The 20,151-nt window shown below is 33.7% G+C and overlaps 1 protein-coding gene across 3 annotated transcripts in view; it reads right to left on the reverse strand.

Moving 5' to 3' along the window:
* Positions 1-7,538: 7,538 nt before the first annotated feature.
* The window catches only part of LOC124356171 (putative inorganic phosphate cotransporter), a 74,420-nt gene continuing 61,807 nt past the window's right edge, over positions 7,539-20,151 (reverse strand). For 2 of the 3 annotated variants that reach the window (XM_046807341.1, XM_046807343.1), the window contains exons 7-11: positions 19,898-20,030; positions 19,041-19,162; positions 18,820-18,936; positions 15,049-15,205; positions 7,539-9,179 (exon numbers count right to left, since the gene is read on the reverse strand). In XM_046807341.1, coding sequence (XP_046663297.1) covers positions 9,127-9,179; positions 15,049-15,205; positions 18,820-18,936; positions 19,041-19,162; positions 19,898-20,030 — 582 coding nt within the window. In that variant the 3' untranslated portion in view covers positions 7,539-9,126. The remainder of the gene's footprint in view (positions 9,180-15,048; positions 15,206-18,819; positions 18,937-19,040; positions 19,163-19,897; positions 20,031-20,151) is intronic. The other variant, XM_046807342.1, reaches the window with a different exon arrangement.

Here is a 20,151-nt window from a genome sequence, read left to right on the forward strand (position 1 = left end):
TTACCCGAGACAGATTTTTAATTTTAAAAGCCGCTTTCCCATCCTCTTTTGACAGTAGTAACAATAATAGTAACCTGAAATAAAGATGCTAGACAGTATAGCCAACATAAAAAGTTAAATACAGCAAAACAATGAAATATATGAAAGTGTTAGCTAGTGGAACATGACTGATGTTCAGTTAGTGACGAAAAATACATGCAAGGGTTTCAATAATATTTTTTTTACCAACTTATAGTAATCATAGGAAAAAAACAAATTACTGCAATGAAATCAGTACATTCCAAAGAAAAATAAGGAAAAATTTAAAAAAATTATTATTTTATTTATTTTTTGGGTAACAGTCCCCTTAAATGAGCAGGCGCCGGCTGCGGTAAATTAATAAAATCTGTTAATGAAGCCGGTGTTCAAATTAAATAACAATTTATTAAGATCTCCATAATGTTACTTATGCCTAATTTTTACAAACCGCCCAGTTAAGAACAAAATTTAAGATGGTCAATTGATAACTGTTATTCGTATAATTCAAAAGTTTTAAAAACACATAATCAAAAACATTGCATTTTTAAGAAACGAAAGAGATCGCCGCCAAAGAGCATTTTATTTAAAAACAATTTATTGTTTAATACCTTTACTTGTACCTTTTTTGGTTGAGAAGAACAGTTATGTCGGCACTTTGTCGTTAGTCATTACACACACACACACACACACACACACACACACACACACACACACACACACACACACACACACACACACACACACACACACACACACGCGCGCGCGCGCGCGCGCGCGCGCGCGCCGCACACACACACACACGCACGCACGCACGCACGCACGCACACACACACACACACACACACACACGCACGCACGCACGCACACACACACACACATTAATTTCCGAAATACGTGGCACTACAGATATAATAAAAAATTCAATTTTGTTCAAAACACAAAATTTTTTAATTTTAGCATCACCCCAGCAACTACGAAAGAGAGGTTAGTTCTCACTATTTCTTGTGGCTTTTACCTGTACTTGGTACTTTCAATAACACAGGTCAAAATGTACTAGTAATGATTTAGAATCATCCTTAACAGGTTAGGTTACTCCTGAAATGGTACAGGTACATGTTCTAATATTGTTACTGCTAAACCCAGAAACGACGGTAACCGTGCAATGTACTGTACTCGTACTGTTTAGAATCATGTTGCAGAGTACTCCTGAAATGGTACAGGTACATGTTCCAATATTGTTACTGCTAAACCCAGAAACGACGGTAACCGTGCAATGTACTGTACAAGTACTGTTTAGAATCATGTTACAGAGTACTCCTGAAATGGTACAGGTACATGTTCCAATATTGTTACTGCTAAACCCAGAAACGACGGTAACCGTGCAATGTACTGTACTCGTACTGTTTAGAATCATGTTACAGAGTACTCCTGAAATGGTACAGGTACATGTTCCAATATTGTTACTGCCAAACCCAGAAACGACGGTAACCGTGCAATGTACTGTACTCGTACTGTTTAGAATCGTGTTACAGAGTACTCCTGAAATGGTACAGGTGCACGTTCCAATATTGTTACTGCTAAACCCAGAAACGACGGTAACCGTGCAATGTACTGTACTCGTACTGTTTAGAATCATGTTACAGAGTACTCCTGAAATGGTAAATGGTAAAGGTACATGTTCCAATATTGTTACTGCTAAACCCAGAAACGACGGTAACCGTGCAATGTACTGTACTCGTACTCGTACTGTTTAGAATCATGTTACAGAGTACTCCTGAAATGGTACAGGTACATGTTCCAATATTGTTACTGCTAAACCCAGAAACGACGGTAACCGTGCAATGTACTGTACTCGTACTGTTTAGAATCATGTTGCAGAGTACTCCTGAAATGGTACAGGTACTTGTTCCAATATTGTTACTGCTAAACCCAGAAACTTCGGTAACCGTGCAATGTACTGTACTCGTACTGTTTAGAATCATGTTAGAAATGGTATAATTATGTGTTCCAGCTACAGTTACTGTTAAACGAGTACGATTGATTACTTTGTACTGGGATCGGCAGTAAACGTGTAAAGTATCTGTATCGTAAAAGTAACTTTAGCAGTACCTGTACCTTGTACTTTCAGTTTGCGGTAACTTGTATCTACTCTCGGGACAAACAAATGTCCGATACAAAGTATCTGTAATAGTAACCCCTACGTGATCAGTTGTCACAGTAGTGACTGAGTTTCTCGAGCTCTGAGCAGATTTGTACTGTATTATTAGTTTGTTTTTCTAAAGAAGATCTTGATGGAGCCGGATCCCGGTGATCTGCCTCACACGCTTAACATCTCACTTCAAACGTCTAAGCACATTAAAATATACATATCGAAAATGGAATTTTTCTTAATTTTTTACTGATTGGGTAGTATTCATCCATGTATTGAGTAAAAGAAAAATATGTTGAGATTTATTGTGAATAATTATGATAACCAATTAATATGGAGAACAACGTGGGGTTACACTTAAAATTTAAGCTTTTACAACTGTAACTCATCATTACGTATTCCAAAAATAATGACAGTAAAGTAAATTCTTATACAGCATTTGTTGTATGTCTTTCATACAACGACATACTAAAAATTGAGAGTTCTAAGTTAATAATGAAAGGCACAATTAATTTTTGTATAACCCCTTATGAAATCGGCTATTAGTTATTATTTTGAGATTTTGATAATACTGTATATTATACTGTGCGTAGTGGTCTTGAATGCTTTTAAAGTTTCGTATTAATTCCATTTTACACCATCCCACATATAGAAGATATTTAAAAAGAGTTTTTGGTGATTACAACGGGTGAGCAGTGGCTGCTTCCTGGGCCGGGAGTACAGTTTATGTCTTCAGGCGGCAATTGTGGCCGAGCGTCATCGTTCTTCAGAGGTATGTGAGCTAACATAACCAACTTATAACTTGCCACATTTTTCCATATTCGTCGTTAATTTTTTGTTAGTTCCTGTTTGTTCCGATGAAAAATTCGTTAGTTCAGCAATATTATTAATTTGAAAACACTGATTGAATGTGAGAAGGCCAATTTCACAGCATAACGTAGTTTACACACAATTTAAATATCATTATGTTTTCGGTATGCATAATAAGTTCTCATGAATTAATTATTATATCAGTAATATTTAATCATTTTACCTTTTATAGTTTTTATTTGACAGTTCCTGTTAGTTTCTGCAAGACTGCTTTAATGATCATTTTAGAAAATGATTATTGAATCAAAATTAAATTATCACTGGCTTAATGTGGGAAAGCTAATTAAACGATGTAAAAAGTAGCTTACCCATAATAAAAAAATCACAATTAGCACTTCGGCCTATTTCCAGTTCATTTGTTTATTTTTCATGACCACCTGTTAGTTCTCATAAAACTACCATAAAAAGTAAACGTATTATAATTTTAATTAAAAGCGAATAAGCCAATATTTTCCAGCATGAAATGTAACTTACCCACATGATATGTAATAATAACTATGTTGACGATATAATGAAAAGAGGAGCTTGAAGATACGAGTACTTCTAAAATATCGTAACCCAGAGGTAAACAACACCATGTCAGAAAACTGTAATTTTTCTGGATAGCACTTTTTCTAAAATTTACAACTAAATTTCCATAACACCTGTTAAGTATTAGGAATTTCATTATGAATGTTTAGACATTGTTTTTGGCAATTCATTAATATAAATGTAAAATTATAATATATTTTACATTTATATTTAAATTATATATATATATATATATATATATATATATATATATATATATATTGTCCGAAGAGTTTTATCAGTAAAACTTTCTGTTTTGATATCTATTAATATGTAAAACAAGATTTGCAAAAATCGGAATTATCAATTTGAATCCAGTTTGTTTAAACTTTCATTACAGTTTTTCTTTAAAGCCTCTACCTTAGAACTATAAAGAATATAATATAAAGAATGAAATATTTTGTTGTTTACAAGTCTTTTCACCAACAGCAACAGATGTGTATAAAGACCAGACATTGATTTCTACAGCTTTCTTCTATATATATATAATTTCAATAAACATTGAATCACAAAAAGTACAATACAATACAAAATAATTGAATCGGAAAAAGTAAGCGCTCTGTGGTGTAATGGTAGCACATTCACCCGGCAAGTGAGAGATCCGGGTTCGACTCCCGGCGGAGCAAGTACTTTTTGTGATTCAATGTTTATTGAAATTAAATAAGGCTATTGCCATTTATACAGTTTAATGTATATATATATATATATATATATATATATATATATATATATATATATATATATATCGTTAGGTTCTTGTTAGTCCCTATTTAAATAAAAACACAAAATCACTAGCAGCGTCCAAAGGACAAAAAAAGAGTAAATTTAAGACGAAAGTAACCACCCCACAATAAACAGCGTTTACCCATGCCTGTAACTTTGAAACATTGGGATTTCCAGAATGATCACTCTATGGTTTGAAAGCATATTTTCACTAGAACATCGGGTGTGTCTTATTGAGGGGTTAACATGCAATTGAGCACATTATCCAAACGGAGAGTTGCTGTTTTGGCCAACTAGGAATGCTGCGTCTAAGAAATTTGACATTCTTGAAAGATTTACGAAAGGATCCATCTACATAGTTGCTCTTTCCATTCATTCACGGTTAAAAAAAAAAAACTGTAGTGTATTGTCACTGAACAAGATACGAACGCTAGGTCGGTTCAGTTCGCCCAGCTGGACAGTTCGACATTTTCTTGAATTTAGTTTAATTTAAACATTTCGCTGTTTGGTTTGTGTTAAAACAATATATTATTTTTTATTTGTTTTTAACATATAGGATAGGTGCGTTTAATTACTAGGCACAATATAGCACGCTTACTGCACAGTGGCGGGTCGGGCCGAACAGCATGTACCGCTTGATGTGCACCCATACTCACAAGTAAATGCAGCCAGTAATAAATAATGACTGATAATTAATGATTAAATAAGTACAAGTCTAATTAATATAAATCCAAATCGGTATTTACATGCAGAAAGTATAGTATCATATGGTATTTTCAAAATCTTAATATAATAACTAATAATGATTTCGCAAGGGTTTACAAAAATATTAATTAAGTCTTTAATCACTAACTTAGAACTCTCAATTTGTAGTATGTCGTTTTTCAAGAGACGTACAATAAATACTGTATAAGAATTGTTTGTCTGTCATTACTTGTGAAGTAACTATGAGTTAAAGTGAAGAAAGCTTAAATGTTAAACAGAAACCCGTGTTTTTCCATATTTTTGATTACCATAATTTACAAAACACCCTAATATTTTTCTCTTACTCGAATGCAAGAGTGAATACTACCCGATAAGTAAAAAATATTTACGAGATAATATAGGTGTATATTTTAATGTGGTAGAGGTTTGAATTGAGATTAGTTCTTTAGAAAAACAAACTAATATTTTGTTGACATTCGTTGTCACCACGAGGCAACACCGCCCTAGGCGCAGTCTGGTGATTTGCGCGTGAATACGAGCAGTTACCAGTAAATTAACAAAAACCGGCTCAATTTAACATCTGTTTAAAATTCAACAATTTAAATAGTGGCTTACAAATTACTCGTTCAAGAAAATGACTCTAAGCTCCGTTACGTGAAGTTTGTAGAATTTGTGGACCACCCGGACAAGAATAAGGGATAAGTTGGTAATTTAATAACAACTTTATTTTCATACTAAATTTTAATATAACTCCGTTATTGTAGCCTATCAGGTAGTTTGTTGTCAACTTTCAAACAAGGGGGAGCCTGAACCCCCCTTATGATATTGGGGCTTTCCATACCCCCGACTCCCCAGTGTTCTGGACACTCTCCAGAGAGTGTTTCTGGGTACGCCACTGCAACCAATGCCCTTCCTCAGTTGTTTGTAATGTAGCCAAATGCATAGCTACTTTTTAAACAGTGAAAAAGTAGCTATTAAATTAGAATTTCAAACCCTTATTGTAGTAAGGCCGGAAAATTTTCACCCAGCCCCAGCGATCTAAAAGGCTTGCAAGATGCAACAACCCATGCACCAGTGAAAAGATTTTTCTTGAATGCTGTCTAGATCAATGTATATCTGAGGACCTTCTGATAGGTCTGAATAGCCAGAATAGACTGGTGATGTCATTGTATTGTTGAAATCAATACAACAGAATATTTTACAATGTTTTATGTTACAATTTTTGCTAGTTTAGGAAATTCTTATGATATTGCAAATAGTATCTTTATAATTATTATATTTGTATTATAATTTTACGTTTATATTAATGAATTGCCAAAAACATTGTCTTAAAATTCCATAGTAAAATTCCTAATACTTAACAAGTGTTATGTAAATTTAGTTGTAAATTTTTAAAAAGTGCTCTCCAGAAAAATTACAGTTTTCTGACATGGTGTTCTTTACCTCTGGGTTACTGATATTTTAGAAGTATCTTCAAGTTCCTCTTTTGTTTTTCATAATCTTTTTTATACTTAAGTAGGACACTTTGATGTCACATGATGTGCACATGTATAAATAATTTATCTGTACTTTGGTGATACTTTGTTATTATCCGAAGAGTTTTATCAGTAAAACTTTCTGTTTTGATATCTAATTATTAATATGTAAAACAAGATTTGCAAAAATCGGAATTATCAATTTGAATCCAGTTTGTTTAAACTTTCATTACAGTTTTTCTTTAAAGCCTCTACCTTAGGACTATAAAGAATATAATATAAAGAATGAAATATTGTGTTATTTACAAGTCTTTTCACCAACAGATCTGTATAAAGACCAGACATTGATTTCTACAGCTTTCATCTATATATCCTTAATTTCTAGTGTGTTCAGACTCGATTGATCTCCAGCTGCGATAGTTGTGGTGGATCTCGAAATAAGACAGTAAATGACAAACAATATTTGTCTTTTTACACATTTTTGGCTTAATAAACCGTCAGCCACATAAAAAAAATTAAATCTGCTCTAACCAGTGATATAAAGACCATTGAAAATTGCATATTTCAATCTCTTTATCTTTTTGGCTCACACTGATTCATAATTTGGTATAGGACGCTTGGTTATAAGAGTGTGTTGGTTATAATACAAATTAGATATAATTATTATAAAGAAAGGTATCATTTGGTATATTGAACGTTTTGATATCGTTCCATTTCAACCTCCACCAAAATTAATGTGCCTCACAATCTATTTCTTTCTTGGAAGAAATTCCTCTACCAATGTCATGAAAAATTAGGATATGTGCTTATAAAACACGAATTGTTAGATGTTCCTAGACTATAAGTGTCAAAGAGTTACTGACAGAAGTTATAACACAATTTAAAATTTTCTAGAAGGGTTTTTGTTTTTATTATTAGAAGGTTTTTTTAATCTCATTTTAAGCCTCAGCGTCAGCTATGCCCGAGACTACAACCATTAGTCTACGGAGGAGGAAAAATATTAGAAGTTATGGTGTTTAAAAAATCAGTAGATTAACAACAGTTTACTTTATTTACAAAATTAACATTCAACATCACAGACAATACAAAATGACATATAAAATATACATATTTATAGTAAACATAAAATTATGCACATTGGCAATAAATGATGGAACAATTTTAATAACAACTGTCTCATATTTTCCATTTTGTAAATGAAGTCTAGACACTTTTTTCTTCAGGTATTACAGATAAGTACTAACGACCATGTGAAAAATGGCTAAAGACTTTTAAGAGATGGAAAACAATAGAACATATACATTGAAAACACTTACAACTTACAACAACGTAAAATAATCATACATTTGCTCAGAACTTCTGTACACACAAGGAAATAATACACGGGACTATATACAAATTATACTACCTAAACAAGAGTATAACAATGTCATAACATTGCATCTGGCACATGTGAATAAACAACATAAAATTAAATATAGATTAAATTTAAAGATCCCAAAAGTAAAACTACCTGTCAAGAGAATGTGCTATGTCAAATTTAGAAATATATTTATTGTTATCACTTATAATGAAAAGAAGACACTCTATTGTAAGTGGCGTGTTATTGGTTTGACAAAATAAATATTAAAACATTTTACATTGAAAAATAGTATGTTAATACACATGCATGTCAAGCTGAAATTGTGATGTAAGTGTTTATACAAAACACATAAATTATATTGTCTATCAGTGTTCCTTTTATAAAAAATGTATTTTAATAAATATTACTTATTTTCATAATTATTATTTTAGTTTGAACAGTCATTAAATAAATAAATAAATAATGGAAACAACACTAGAAAAAGCCATTTTTACCATTAATAATAAGATGGGTGCTTTCAATTGAGTAACAACTTACTCAATGAAGCAGCTCCAAGGGGTGGCTCACATAAATCAGTGATTGTCTCGCTCTATTACCGACTCCTCATGATTTGACTAAAACCAATTTTAAATTAATTACAACAAACAACATTAAATATAGCCTAGGGTTAGATGTGATTTACTAAACTATGTCACGGGTTCGATTCCCGGGGAGATCAACACGAATTTTCAAATCTACTTGAACTCTTTTCCTTTAAACCTTTAGTATGATCAATTAGAAATTCCATTGGCATATAAAATCCCTTCTATAAGAATATACCGTATACGGCACTGGTGTGTGGTATGGTGACTAAGACACTACATTATCTATGGATGAACAATATAAAAAGTATGTATCTACTAGCAATTATAGGTCAAGAAGTGGGTATTTTGCATACTCCCCTCATTCTCCCCACTCCTCTTACTAAGAGACGTAACATTTCAGTATCTCCCTCCCACCCCCTACAAAATTAAAGATTTATTCTGTATACAATTGAGATTTCCAAATTGAATCATTCTCCACTTTACACATTTGAGAATTATATCACATAAATTCAGAACTGAACAAACTTATCATACACACAATATCACTAAGTAGCACTTTCAGTATTAACAGGACTCTTATAAAACTAGCTACTACATGTTTATGTACAAGACTAAGATGCTCTAACCTACAAAAAGTTACTGTGGTTCACACACTACATAACTTTTCCATCAGACCTTCTTTGTTGTGACCTCAATGTTCTTCTCGTCAGGAAGGCCATCTTCTGAAACATAGTTGATTGTTCAAAACTTTCTACTATTTACTATGGTTGATAGGATTGATAATAAGTTTGATAATACTATTTGGATTATAAAATACAAAAGTTTGTTTTAAGTTTTATACTGAATCAAACAAAACATAGTTAATAAATTCTGATAAAATTTAGCATGTACATTGCTTAAATGTAAGAATATATGAATATCTTTTCATTCCAAATACTATTCAAAATTATTGAAAACTGATTGAAGGGGAGTTGAACGCAAAAATCGGTAAAAAAATGTTTTTTCGCTTTTATTTTTTTATTTTATTATTTGATTCTTTCTGAACAATTTACTGCAATCCCTACATAAAAATGGCTTTCCGTTGAGCTTCTATGATTTTTCAAATATAAGACTACATAACAAATTTCGTGCGTTTTGAGCGCTGCGTTCTTGCCTTTTATATAGTAATTATTTTAGCTGGCTGCAAAAGCGTCTGCAGCTTCTGGTGTTTTATTCCTCTATGTGGTTAACCTGTATTGCTCTCTTACAGACATCTGGACATCTGAGCATCTCTGTTATTGCCAAATTTCAGTGTTTTGGTTATGTTGTTTACAAACACAATCTATAAAAAATATAAGGGATAATATATATAAGGGATAATGTATAATAATAAGGGATAATATAAGGGATAAATATATAATATCAAAAATATAAGGGATAACTGCAATGACGACCGCTATGAATAGAGCAGTATGGGCAACTTATTTTCATAAGTTGTCAACAAATGAGAGAAACCATCGCATCAACTTTGCCCTCCGCCTCCTAACACTTGGTGCAAATACAGGTTAGCAGAAGTAAATGAAGGAGAAATTACCTACAATCACAAACATTCTCTACCTCAAGCTGTATTGACAGCAATAAAACCTACATACAGAGATTTGTCAAGATTAGATCTACTAAAAAAATGTCTTCACGGTAAAACCCAGAACGTGAACGAATCTTTCAACAATGTAGTGTGGAACCGAATCCCAAAAAATGTGTTTGTTGGAAGAGAGACTCTTGTATTAGGTGTTCATGATGCTGTTCTAACATTCAATGAAGGTAACATTGGAAGGATCAAGGTTTTAAAGGAGTTAGGAATAAAAGACTGTGGCAAATACACCGTAAGCACATTGAAGAGCCTCGATGAAGTCAGGATGAGGAAGGCAGATCTGAAAGCAGAGTCAATGACTAAGGAAGCAAGAATAAAGAAAAGGAGACAGTTATTAGGTGAGGAAGAGGAAATGGATGGTAGCTACTGTCCTGGAGGCTTCTAAAGGTAATATAAACTTATAATTATTTTGATTTTTTGTTTTCCGCTGTTTTTGAAAATTACCGGTTTTTAATATATATGTACCTTTTTCTCAGAAACTATAAATGCTACACACATGAAACTTTTACTGGTTATAAAGTAGCCTTTTAGAAGTATGTAGCTCTACTTTTATCAAATTTCATCAATAAATAAATATTTATAAAAATATTTTATCTTAAAATATAAAAATAAAAAATAACAAAAAATATAAACATTTTTTTATTTAGTTGTATCAATTATTTTGCAAAGATTTTAGAGGTATAAATACAATATTATATCCTACACCTTGTGTAAAAATTTCAACTTCCTAACTGTTATGAGTTCTGAGAAAAAGGTACATAAAGTTACCTTATTTTAACATTGGGCCTTATGGACCGTTCAACTCCCCTGAATCAAGATGTTGGCATTATCCAAAAATGTTGTATGTACATCAGCAAATTCAGCTGTTGTAGTATATTACAAATAGTCATGTTGCGTAGTATTATTTTACTTTTACTATATGTCGTAACACTAACATGACTAAACGAAGCATTGCTTCCATGTACAACTGATGAAACAAGAGAACACAGCAAGCCCGTGATCATTGCAAATGGTATCATCACAAAGCAATCCAACAAACACAAAACGTTTTTTACTGAAAGGAAAAAATCTAGGGAACGGTGTATAGGTCTTACACAGATAAGGGATATGATACTGATTGGGTGTATAAAATTGGGTGCAAAGACATACACTGTATTGTATTAGGTTAACAGACACCCTCATGCTTACCCCCCCCCCCTCATGCGTTATTCATGCTTATGAAAAACGAATACTAAGAATGGAAATAAAGCAGCAAACCTGTTAATCCCCGAAGTAGGCATATGCGTTCTCTTACGGAATTAAATTACAGTGGAACCTCAATATACAGGGTGGGCAATAAGTCACTTGACAAAGATGCATTGCGATAGTAAGTATTAATTTATTATAGAGTATATGTTAAATATAAATGTTCAAAGTGGCATTCATTATTTTCTATGCACATGTAACATCTTTTAAGCACAGAAGCGCACATGGTGTCAGTAATGGCTTTGGTAGATAATTCTTCAGATACAGATTCAATACGTTCCTTTATTTCTTGCAGATCCCTTGGTTTCTCTGAATAAACTTTCTCTTTTACAATTCCCCAAATTAAAAAGTCCATTGGGGTGATATCGGGTGAACGCGCAGGCCATTCAGTTGTACTTCGTCTTCCGATCCATTCTGCAAAAGTCTCATTCAAGAAATCTCTCACATTATTCCCGTAATGAGGAGGTGCACCATCATGCTGCCAAATTAATTTTTCACGAATAGGTTGTAGTTGTTCGAATGCAGGACTTTTTTCCAATTCAACTGTTACCTCATGTAACATATCATGGTAATTAACAGCATTAACCGTTTGTTCAAAAAAGAATGGTCCAATAAGTCCATCAGCAAAGATTTCAGCCCACACACATACTCCAGGGGCATTTAATTCAGTCTGTATGACTAAATGTGGATTTTCAGAATCCCAGTACACGCAATTATGTCTGTTCACTCGACCATTAAATTTTAATGTTGACTCATCGCTCCACAAAATGGATTTTAAAATGTATTGTCAGCTTCTTGTCTTATTACGTACCACTCACAAAATTCCATTCGCCGGTCATAATCATCTTCATTCAAACCTTGCAAGTAAAGTAGGCCGATATGGTTTTAGCCCTACCGTTTTTAACATTCTCCTAATGCTAGTTCTAGAATTATACCAAGCTTACTGGACGCTTTTCAGATTGATTTTGATGGCGATTGGACAAAATTTTGCGCTACAGTCGTGACGTTTTCTTCTGTTTTAACAGATTTAGGCCTACCTGATCGTGGAAGATCAGCTACAGACCCAGTCACTTCAGACCTTTTAATTAGGTTATGAATGGCTTGTCGTGATAATGGTCTACTGTTTGGGAATTGATTCACAAATGACTCTACTATGTCATTGTAATTATGATCATATAACCACCATTGCTTAAGAACAAAAGCACGGGGTAGGGTACGATAAGCGGTCCCGGTTTTTTATATCGAAATTTTCATACGATATTACTTAATCATAACCATCGATATAATCAATCTATACTGATTAATTATTTTGAACAATTAATTTAAATAATCTATATCAACAGCTGTAAACACTTTCAAATAATACTCGTAATGTAATATTTAAATTTTATATAACTAGCCTAACATTTTATTATTAAAAATGGCAGTACATTTTAGAAAACTACAAGACAATGCTTTGAAAGATGATAAGACATATTCTTCAACATTTTTGACTCGTACCGAAAAACGTATGTGAAATTTGTGGGAAAGAAACAATTGTAATTGTGAGAGGAGCAAATATGATTGATTGTCTTCAGTTTTCCTAATTTTGGTTATAATAATTTGTTTGATCACTGTAAATATTAAATTCATATTTTAATTTAAAACATATGATTGTTATTGAGGACAATTATAGATAATTTTATATCGATTGATAGTCTAGGATTTGAGATGCGAATATTAGGTATCGATGACTACGTTCTTCGATATAAAAAACCGAGTCCGCTTATCGTACCCTACCCAAAGCACGTTCTCTTATTGGGAGCTTATTATTCACGATTAACTTAATTATTTAGAAAATTTAATCTACTAAAACTACTTCTTACAAGATGCTAACTTTAATATAACTCAAACATAACCTAATACTGTTGTTTTGTTGTAACAGCTGACAGGTTACAACTAGAGTTAAATCGATACTGAGTGACTTGTAGTGTCAAGTGACTTACGGTCCATCCTTATTAAAACTCAAGGGGTAATACAAAACTTTAATAGATCGAGAATTTGGATATAATGAGGTTGAAATATATAATAAGGTTTAATATAATAAAAATAATGTTAAACTTCAAATTCACTTCATGACCTTGATTTGGGTAATAGAATTATTGGAGATGTCTCATTTTATTAATGCACATCGAAACCAGTTTTAGTCTTTAGAATATGTTTATTGATTACTCAGAAATAAATCTCCAACCTTTCATACTCCACTGCTTGAAATCTCAATGCACCTTTGCCCATTGTTACATCTTTCACATACGCGTCATTGAACATAGAAGCTATATCATAAGTGGTGATCCTTTAGAATTTGTTGGCTCTCAAGAACTTCACATTTCCTGTTGAATGATCTTTTAAGGGGCCCATAAAAGATTAAATCAATGGGCTGGAGCCTGGGGGAAGAGTGTGGGATCGAGTCCACACAACATGAGCGTAGATGGCTCGGCAGAACTCATAGCTTTCTAATGAAATGTGACTTTCATGATTGTCCCTAATTAACAACACTGGATGATCTGCTTTTGACTTTGTGCAATGGTTGAGTGTTGTAGCCATGCTATATAAAAAGGTCTTCATTTGACCATATATTGTGAGAGCATTTACACAGAGAGCTAGTTGGTCCTCTTTCTAAAAGATTAGACATACTTTGTCCAGGAGAAAATGGGAGGTAAGTAATTACCAGTAAAACTAAAGGCAGATACTTCTACTTCTTTCCCAGCTTGTTGCTGAGCCCACTTATTTGGACTTTAGGCACCAACTCTCTCCCTGGTCTTTAAAAGATTCCATTTTCACCCATGTTAATTATTCTCTTGGCACTGAATGTTTTTCATAGATTTTCTCAAGATAGAATAAAACATACATACCACAGGTCTTAAAAAAAGCTAAAACTCGGCTCATACCTGTTAGTTTATTTAGACTAACATAAGAGTCCCTTTTTTAAAGCCACAGTCTTCACCCGCCACTTTTGTATCTTTATTACAATTATGTCTAATCTCTGTTGACTCCACAACATCATAGGCATTGTGCCTTAAGTCAGTTATACTTATGCCATAAAATATCTTGGCTTATGAAATGCAGTGGTCAGCTAATTGCTTTTCCTGGTCAAGAGTAATTACAGAATATCTTCCCAATGAAGGCTTAGTAGTAAGATTGATTTCAGTCTGCTTTTGATAGTTTTTCTTGGAATATTTGTTCAAATTATAGCTAATTACGAGTTCCTTCATGTATCCGACTTGGTAGTGGTGGCTGTGGTGGAATGAAACACTCAAGCATTTGAGCGATTATGCTGACAATATTATTTCCCATTAAAGTTACACCTGGAGAATCTCATTTTAGAAAGCATTTTCTTGAAAACGATACATCAGTGCAAAATTATTTAAGACATCAAATTTTATAACTTGATGAAGAAAATTTGACGCTATGGTAAAATTTCATAATATTATGGACAATATTTTTAATTTTAAGAAACAATATCCTTTAACACATTCCCCAAATGTTTTGCTATTGTGTATAGATTATTTTTTTAAACTTTAGAATGTGCTAGCTACAAAGGAGTCTTCTTTTAGGAAAAAAAGTTTGTGACCTTTAGAATATGTCCTTGAATTTTAACGCTATCCGCTATATATATATGCCGAAAATCCCTTTAATTTCACAATGATTCCCCAAACATTTCCCTGACACTTTCCTACCTGTTGTGGATTTCCACTTCACAGTTTCTTCTTGAGTCCCCGTGGGGTCATTCCAAGGCTGGATCACAGCAGTCCCCATGATGCAGTATAGGACGTTGGTGATCAATACCACACCTCCAGATATCCAAAACACCATTCTCCACTCCAGCATGTGGCTCTGGAAGTCATTAATAATATTGTATCCCATCAGCAGACCGCTTATAGAGTAGTTAAAAAGAATTATAAGGATATAGTTTATTAATAATATGTGTTGATAGTTATTGATTTTTTGATGCAGATATTTGTAACTCTGTTATGTCTTACTTTTAAGTTGAATAAGTAATAGCCCCTCACTATTCAGATGAGGGAATTTATGTAGGTCTTTTCAATCAGTTCAGTTTGACAAAAATACGGAAATGTGACTCAGTTTGCATCTTTTATCTCTGATATAAAACTGATCGTTTATATGTAATTAGGAAAGACTTCACAAGCAATAAAGTTGTATTTGTATTATGACACGATTTCATCTCGTACAAGAACTAGACCGTTCTTTCAACATTTTACAAATACTTTACTAAAAAATAAAAACATATACATATTACATTGCATTTATTTGAATAGTTTTAAATAAATATTATTGGAAGAATTTATTCACCTTTTAAATTACAGAATATAATGTTTATTAAAATTAGGAAGATATTATATTTAGATAAAACTAGGAAATATCCCTGCAAACTCCAGTAAGTTCTCTAATCTCTAACTCTCTAATCTAAACCAGTTTGTTTTGTTGGCGTTACTGCACTGAAGTCAGAAGTCAGAAGTCAGCATGCTTTATTCATGAACTTTAAGTACAGAATTTGCGTCATAAATTAATAAAAAACAACATATACTATCAATAACAATAGTAAATAGAATGGTGAAAAATGTTTCTTCTAGAGGATCAAAATTCCTGTGATTGTCGCCATCCGTAAAACTCAGTCATGGAGTAAAATGGGTGGTCAAGAAGCCAGTTCTTCAGCAAGTGACGAAACTGTTGAATGCTTGCAGTCTTCAGCTCTGGAGGAAGGACATTCCACATTCTGGCACCTGCATAGCTGGGTTTCTTCTCAGTCATTGTGCGATGGTGTGTAGGAAGGCTGTAATTGGCTGACTGTCTTGTGCTGTACTCATGAATCTGAGCTGCGGTTCTTATGGGGCTTAATGATTTTAGATGTGAGTATGTTACAACTTCCAAGATATACAGATTTACTACAGTCAGGATTTTTAGGTCTTTGTATTTGCTTCTGCAAGTTTCTCTTGACTGGAGATCTCCAAGTATTCTTATAGCACGTTTTTGGAGCAAGAGCACTCGTTCTAGATTACCCCTTGTAGTTGCTCCCCATACTTCAATACCATAGCGTAAATGGGTCTCGAACAGGCTGTAATAGGCGATCTTGGCTGTATCCACGTCACAGATGTTCTTAATCCTGCGAATTACAAACAGGCTTACACTTAGCTTGTTGCACAGGAGATCGATGTGGGGGATCCAGGAGAGGCTTTCATCAATTGTTACTCCCAAGTATTTGGCAACAGTAACTTCTTCAAGGTCAGGTAACTTGCCTACAGCCTCTCTGTGCTTGCCTAAAATAAGTTGCTTAGTTTTTGTCTCATTTACAACGAGGTCGTTCCTATGGCAATACTGAATTGCCATGTTAAGAGCAATATAAGAGGTCACTTCAAGATGTTTTGGATTATTGTTGCCCAATAGCAATACAGTGTCATCTGCATACATTAGTGATCTGCAATAGTCTTTTAGATATCTTGGAAAGTCATTGGTAAATAAAATGAAAACTACTGGACCCAGTACAGACCCTTGAGGAACTCCCCGTGTGATGCTTTTTGGTTCAGATTTGATTTGTTGCATAATCCCCTTGCTATTATACATAAGTTCAACCATTTGGCACCTCCCTGTCAGGTAACTGTGAAACCAGTTATAGGCAGTCCCTATTACACCTATCGCACTAAGCTTAGCCATGAGGTGTTCGTGGCTGAGGCAATCGAAAGCCTTGCTATAATCTAGTAGAATAGCAGTGGTGGTGTTGCCATCTTCAAGTTGATCAATAAGGAATTCTACCAGACAGATTAGGGCGGTGGTTGTTGACTTGCCTTTCAGAAATCCATGTTGCTGGGTTGTAAGGAGTTCATTTGTCGTTACATGGTCTATGAGTCTGGTTAGTGTCAGTTTTTCAATTATTTTAGAGAATGTTGGAACTAGAGAAATCGGTCGATAATTTGAGGCTTGGGTTGGGGATCCCTGTTTGAACAATGGGTAGACTTTGGCCATTTTTAGAGCAGATGGGAAGTTTCCAGACAAAAAAGATTTGTTTACTATGTCTACTATGGGGTCAATTAGCTCTTCTTTACAAGTTTTTAAAAGCTTTGCTGAGATTCCATCATAGCCTGATGAAGTTTTTGGTTTCAGACTATCCATAACTCGAGACACCTCCTGTCTGGTTGTTTGGTAGAGGTCTAATACAGGAATATCTGGATTTTCAACTGGTAGTAACATTGTTTGGCCAGTAGTTTGTCCATTGTTATGGATTTTATCATCAGCTATGTTGACAAAAAAGTTGTTCATATAGTCTGCCATCTTTATTGGGTCAGATGAGAGTGTACCTTGTATGTCAAGTTCAGTCGGGAGGTTTATTTTTTCTTTAGGTTTTCTTTCCGAGTTGATTACCCTCCATAAAGCTTTTGTCTTATTACCAGCTTCGGCCACAGCGTTTTTTGTGGCCTGTTGTCTAAGTAGTCTTAATCTCAAGTCATATTCCTTTTTTATCGCTGATGCATTTCTCTTATGCTCTTCACTACCTGTTGCATTGTATTGGTCTTGGGCCTTAACCAGCATTCCTTTTAGGTGAATTGTTGTAGGGTCATTTAACATTAATTTACTTCGCTTTGGCATTGTTCTTGATTTAACCATCGGACAAGCCTCGTTCATTACATCAGTCAGTATCTGAAGAAATCTGTTGTAGGCATCGTTAACCTCCAGAGAACTGTAGACTTCTGTCCAGTCTTGTTGGCCGAGACATGTTTTGAGCTTATAAAGATTTCTGTTGTTTATGTGCCTACGCTCCATGGTAGAAGGTGTCTGGAGTTTTGTGCTGTTCAGCTTTAGTGTGCATAGTTGGCCTGTGTGATCGGAAATTCCTGTGTTAATGACATGAACATCAAGCTCCTCTTGCGGGAGGTTTGTGCAAACACAGTCAATGGAAGTACTTTGAAATTGTATTTTTCATTTAACTGATTTAAACATTTTTGGGCCGCTTTGATCGTAAGTGTAAATTAAAATACCACCTTCTATGTAGAACAAGTTTTAACCACTTTTAAGCTATGGAAATGTTAAGACTATATTGTGTGTTTTTAGCCCTTCCAAAATATGTTCAAAATTTAAAAACCTTCAATGTTCTTCTGGAATATACACACCTTAATAGATAAAAATACCCAAGCTCACACTTGAGTAATTGTAACAGAATTTGCATTCTATCTAAGGGCATATACTAAATTTGTTAACTAATTAAATATCGTCAACTAGAGAAATATTTTTCAACGCTACATTTATTTCTGAAATGTTTTAAGCATGTCCTATGAAATCATTCAAAATTTTGTTTTCTTCTCTTACATTTCACCTGGAAGAGAAGACCTGGAAAATTTTCTTACTGTTATGGAATATTTTTAAAGTTTCCTTAAATTTATCCCGACATTTGTACTACTACGTATATATTATAATATTATCAAATGTGTCTCACTTACGTTTGGTGTGAGGTAGCCAATGAGTGTGGGAGTGATGACACCGGCTATGGCTCCTGTGCCATTCACAATAGCCATTAATGTTCCAGCATAATTGGGGCTGAGATCCAGGGCATTCACCTGCACACAAGTCATAATTTTAAATTGTTAAATTGTTAATTAAATAGATCAAACCAATTGTGTAGTATATTCCAAATTAATTTCTTTCTGCAATCTATATTTACCTTGAGACTGGGATAGAAGAATCCCATGAAGGCCATTCCTACAGCAAACAGAGTGGCAACAAGAACCTTGTCACAGCCAGCATAAGAGGCAGCCAGCGAGCCGAGGGCAGGACCAACGGATGCTGCAGCAGTAATAGAAAAATACTTAAAAATGCAATTTGGACCTTGTCAATCTCCAAATTATGCAGTCTCCATAAAGTATAATTTGTACAAAGCTTATCTAGGTTGAAAATCGTGAGACTTATTATCAATTTATTAAATCAAATTTCCAATAATACGTATATGTATTAACTTATTCAAGACGAATTAAATGAAAATTATTTATGAAAAAGTTGTAATGTTCTTACTTAGTTTTAGCTGTTTCCGACCAGAAGAATCATTGATTGCGCAATAAACAGAGTAATACTAAATTGTACATGAAGTCTGAACTATGAAAATTCTGGTCTCAATGATATTGTTACGCTTTAGAAAGTCTGCTCCAAATGTCAGCATTGACGTGAACACTTTAAAAAGTTCTATATTGTGAGATGGATTAGTGCAAACGTCAAAGTGACACAGACTGCTGAACACTTAAGAATTGCTTTAGTTTTGAGATAGTACACTGAGTTTTAAAAGATAATACTGTACTTGTGAACTCCTTTAATAATGTTTCATATTTACTTCTTTATGAATCTGTTAGTGCCATCTTCTATATAATGCTTCCACAATTATTTTATTCCCCATTTCAGGTTTATGGAAATGTTCAAATAAATTGGACACATATTTTTATGTAAGTATAATAAATACTCATCACTGATTAAGGAAATCCAACAGGAGCATTGAGTGGCAAGATTTTTCATACTGTCTAACTGACTCACCGATTGTTGTGAAGATCTTGCGCAGCAGAGTAACATTTATGACCTTGTGAGCTAAAAGAAAATCACTGAGCCAGCCTGAGAAGAGGGCTGTGAACCACATCACTAAGAACGGCAAAGAGCTGAGGAATCCGTTCTAGAGAAAACAAATAGAACAGATAACTTCAGTAAATTTTATGGATGGCCCAATATTTTTTAGTCTCAGTTTACTACTTTGATGCTTTAAAATGAGAAAATAAGTGGTTCAATGACAGAAC

Source organism: Homalodisca vitripennis, chromosome 2, assembly GCF_021130785.1.
Source record: "Homalodisca vitripennis isolate AUS2020 chromosome 2, UT_GWSS_2.1, whole genome shotgun sequence".
NCBI classification, from domain to species: domain Eukaryota; kingdom Metazoa; phylum Arthropoda; class Insecta; order Hemiptera; family Cicadellidae; genus Homalodisca; species Homalodisca vitripennis.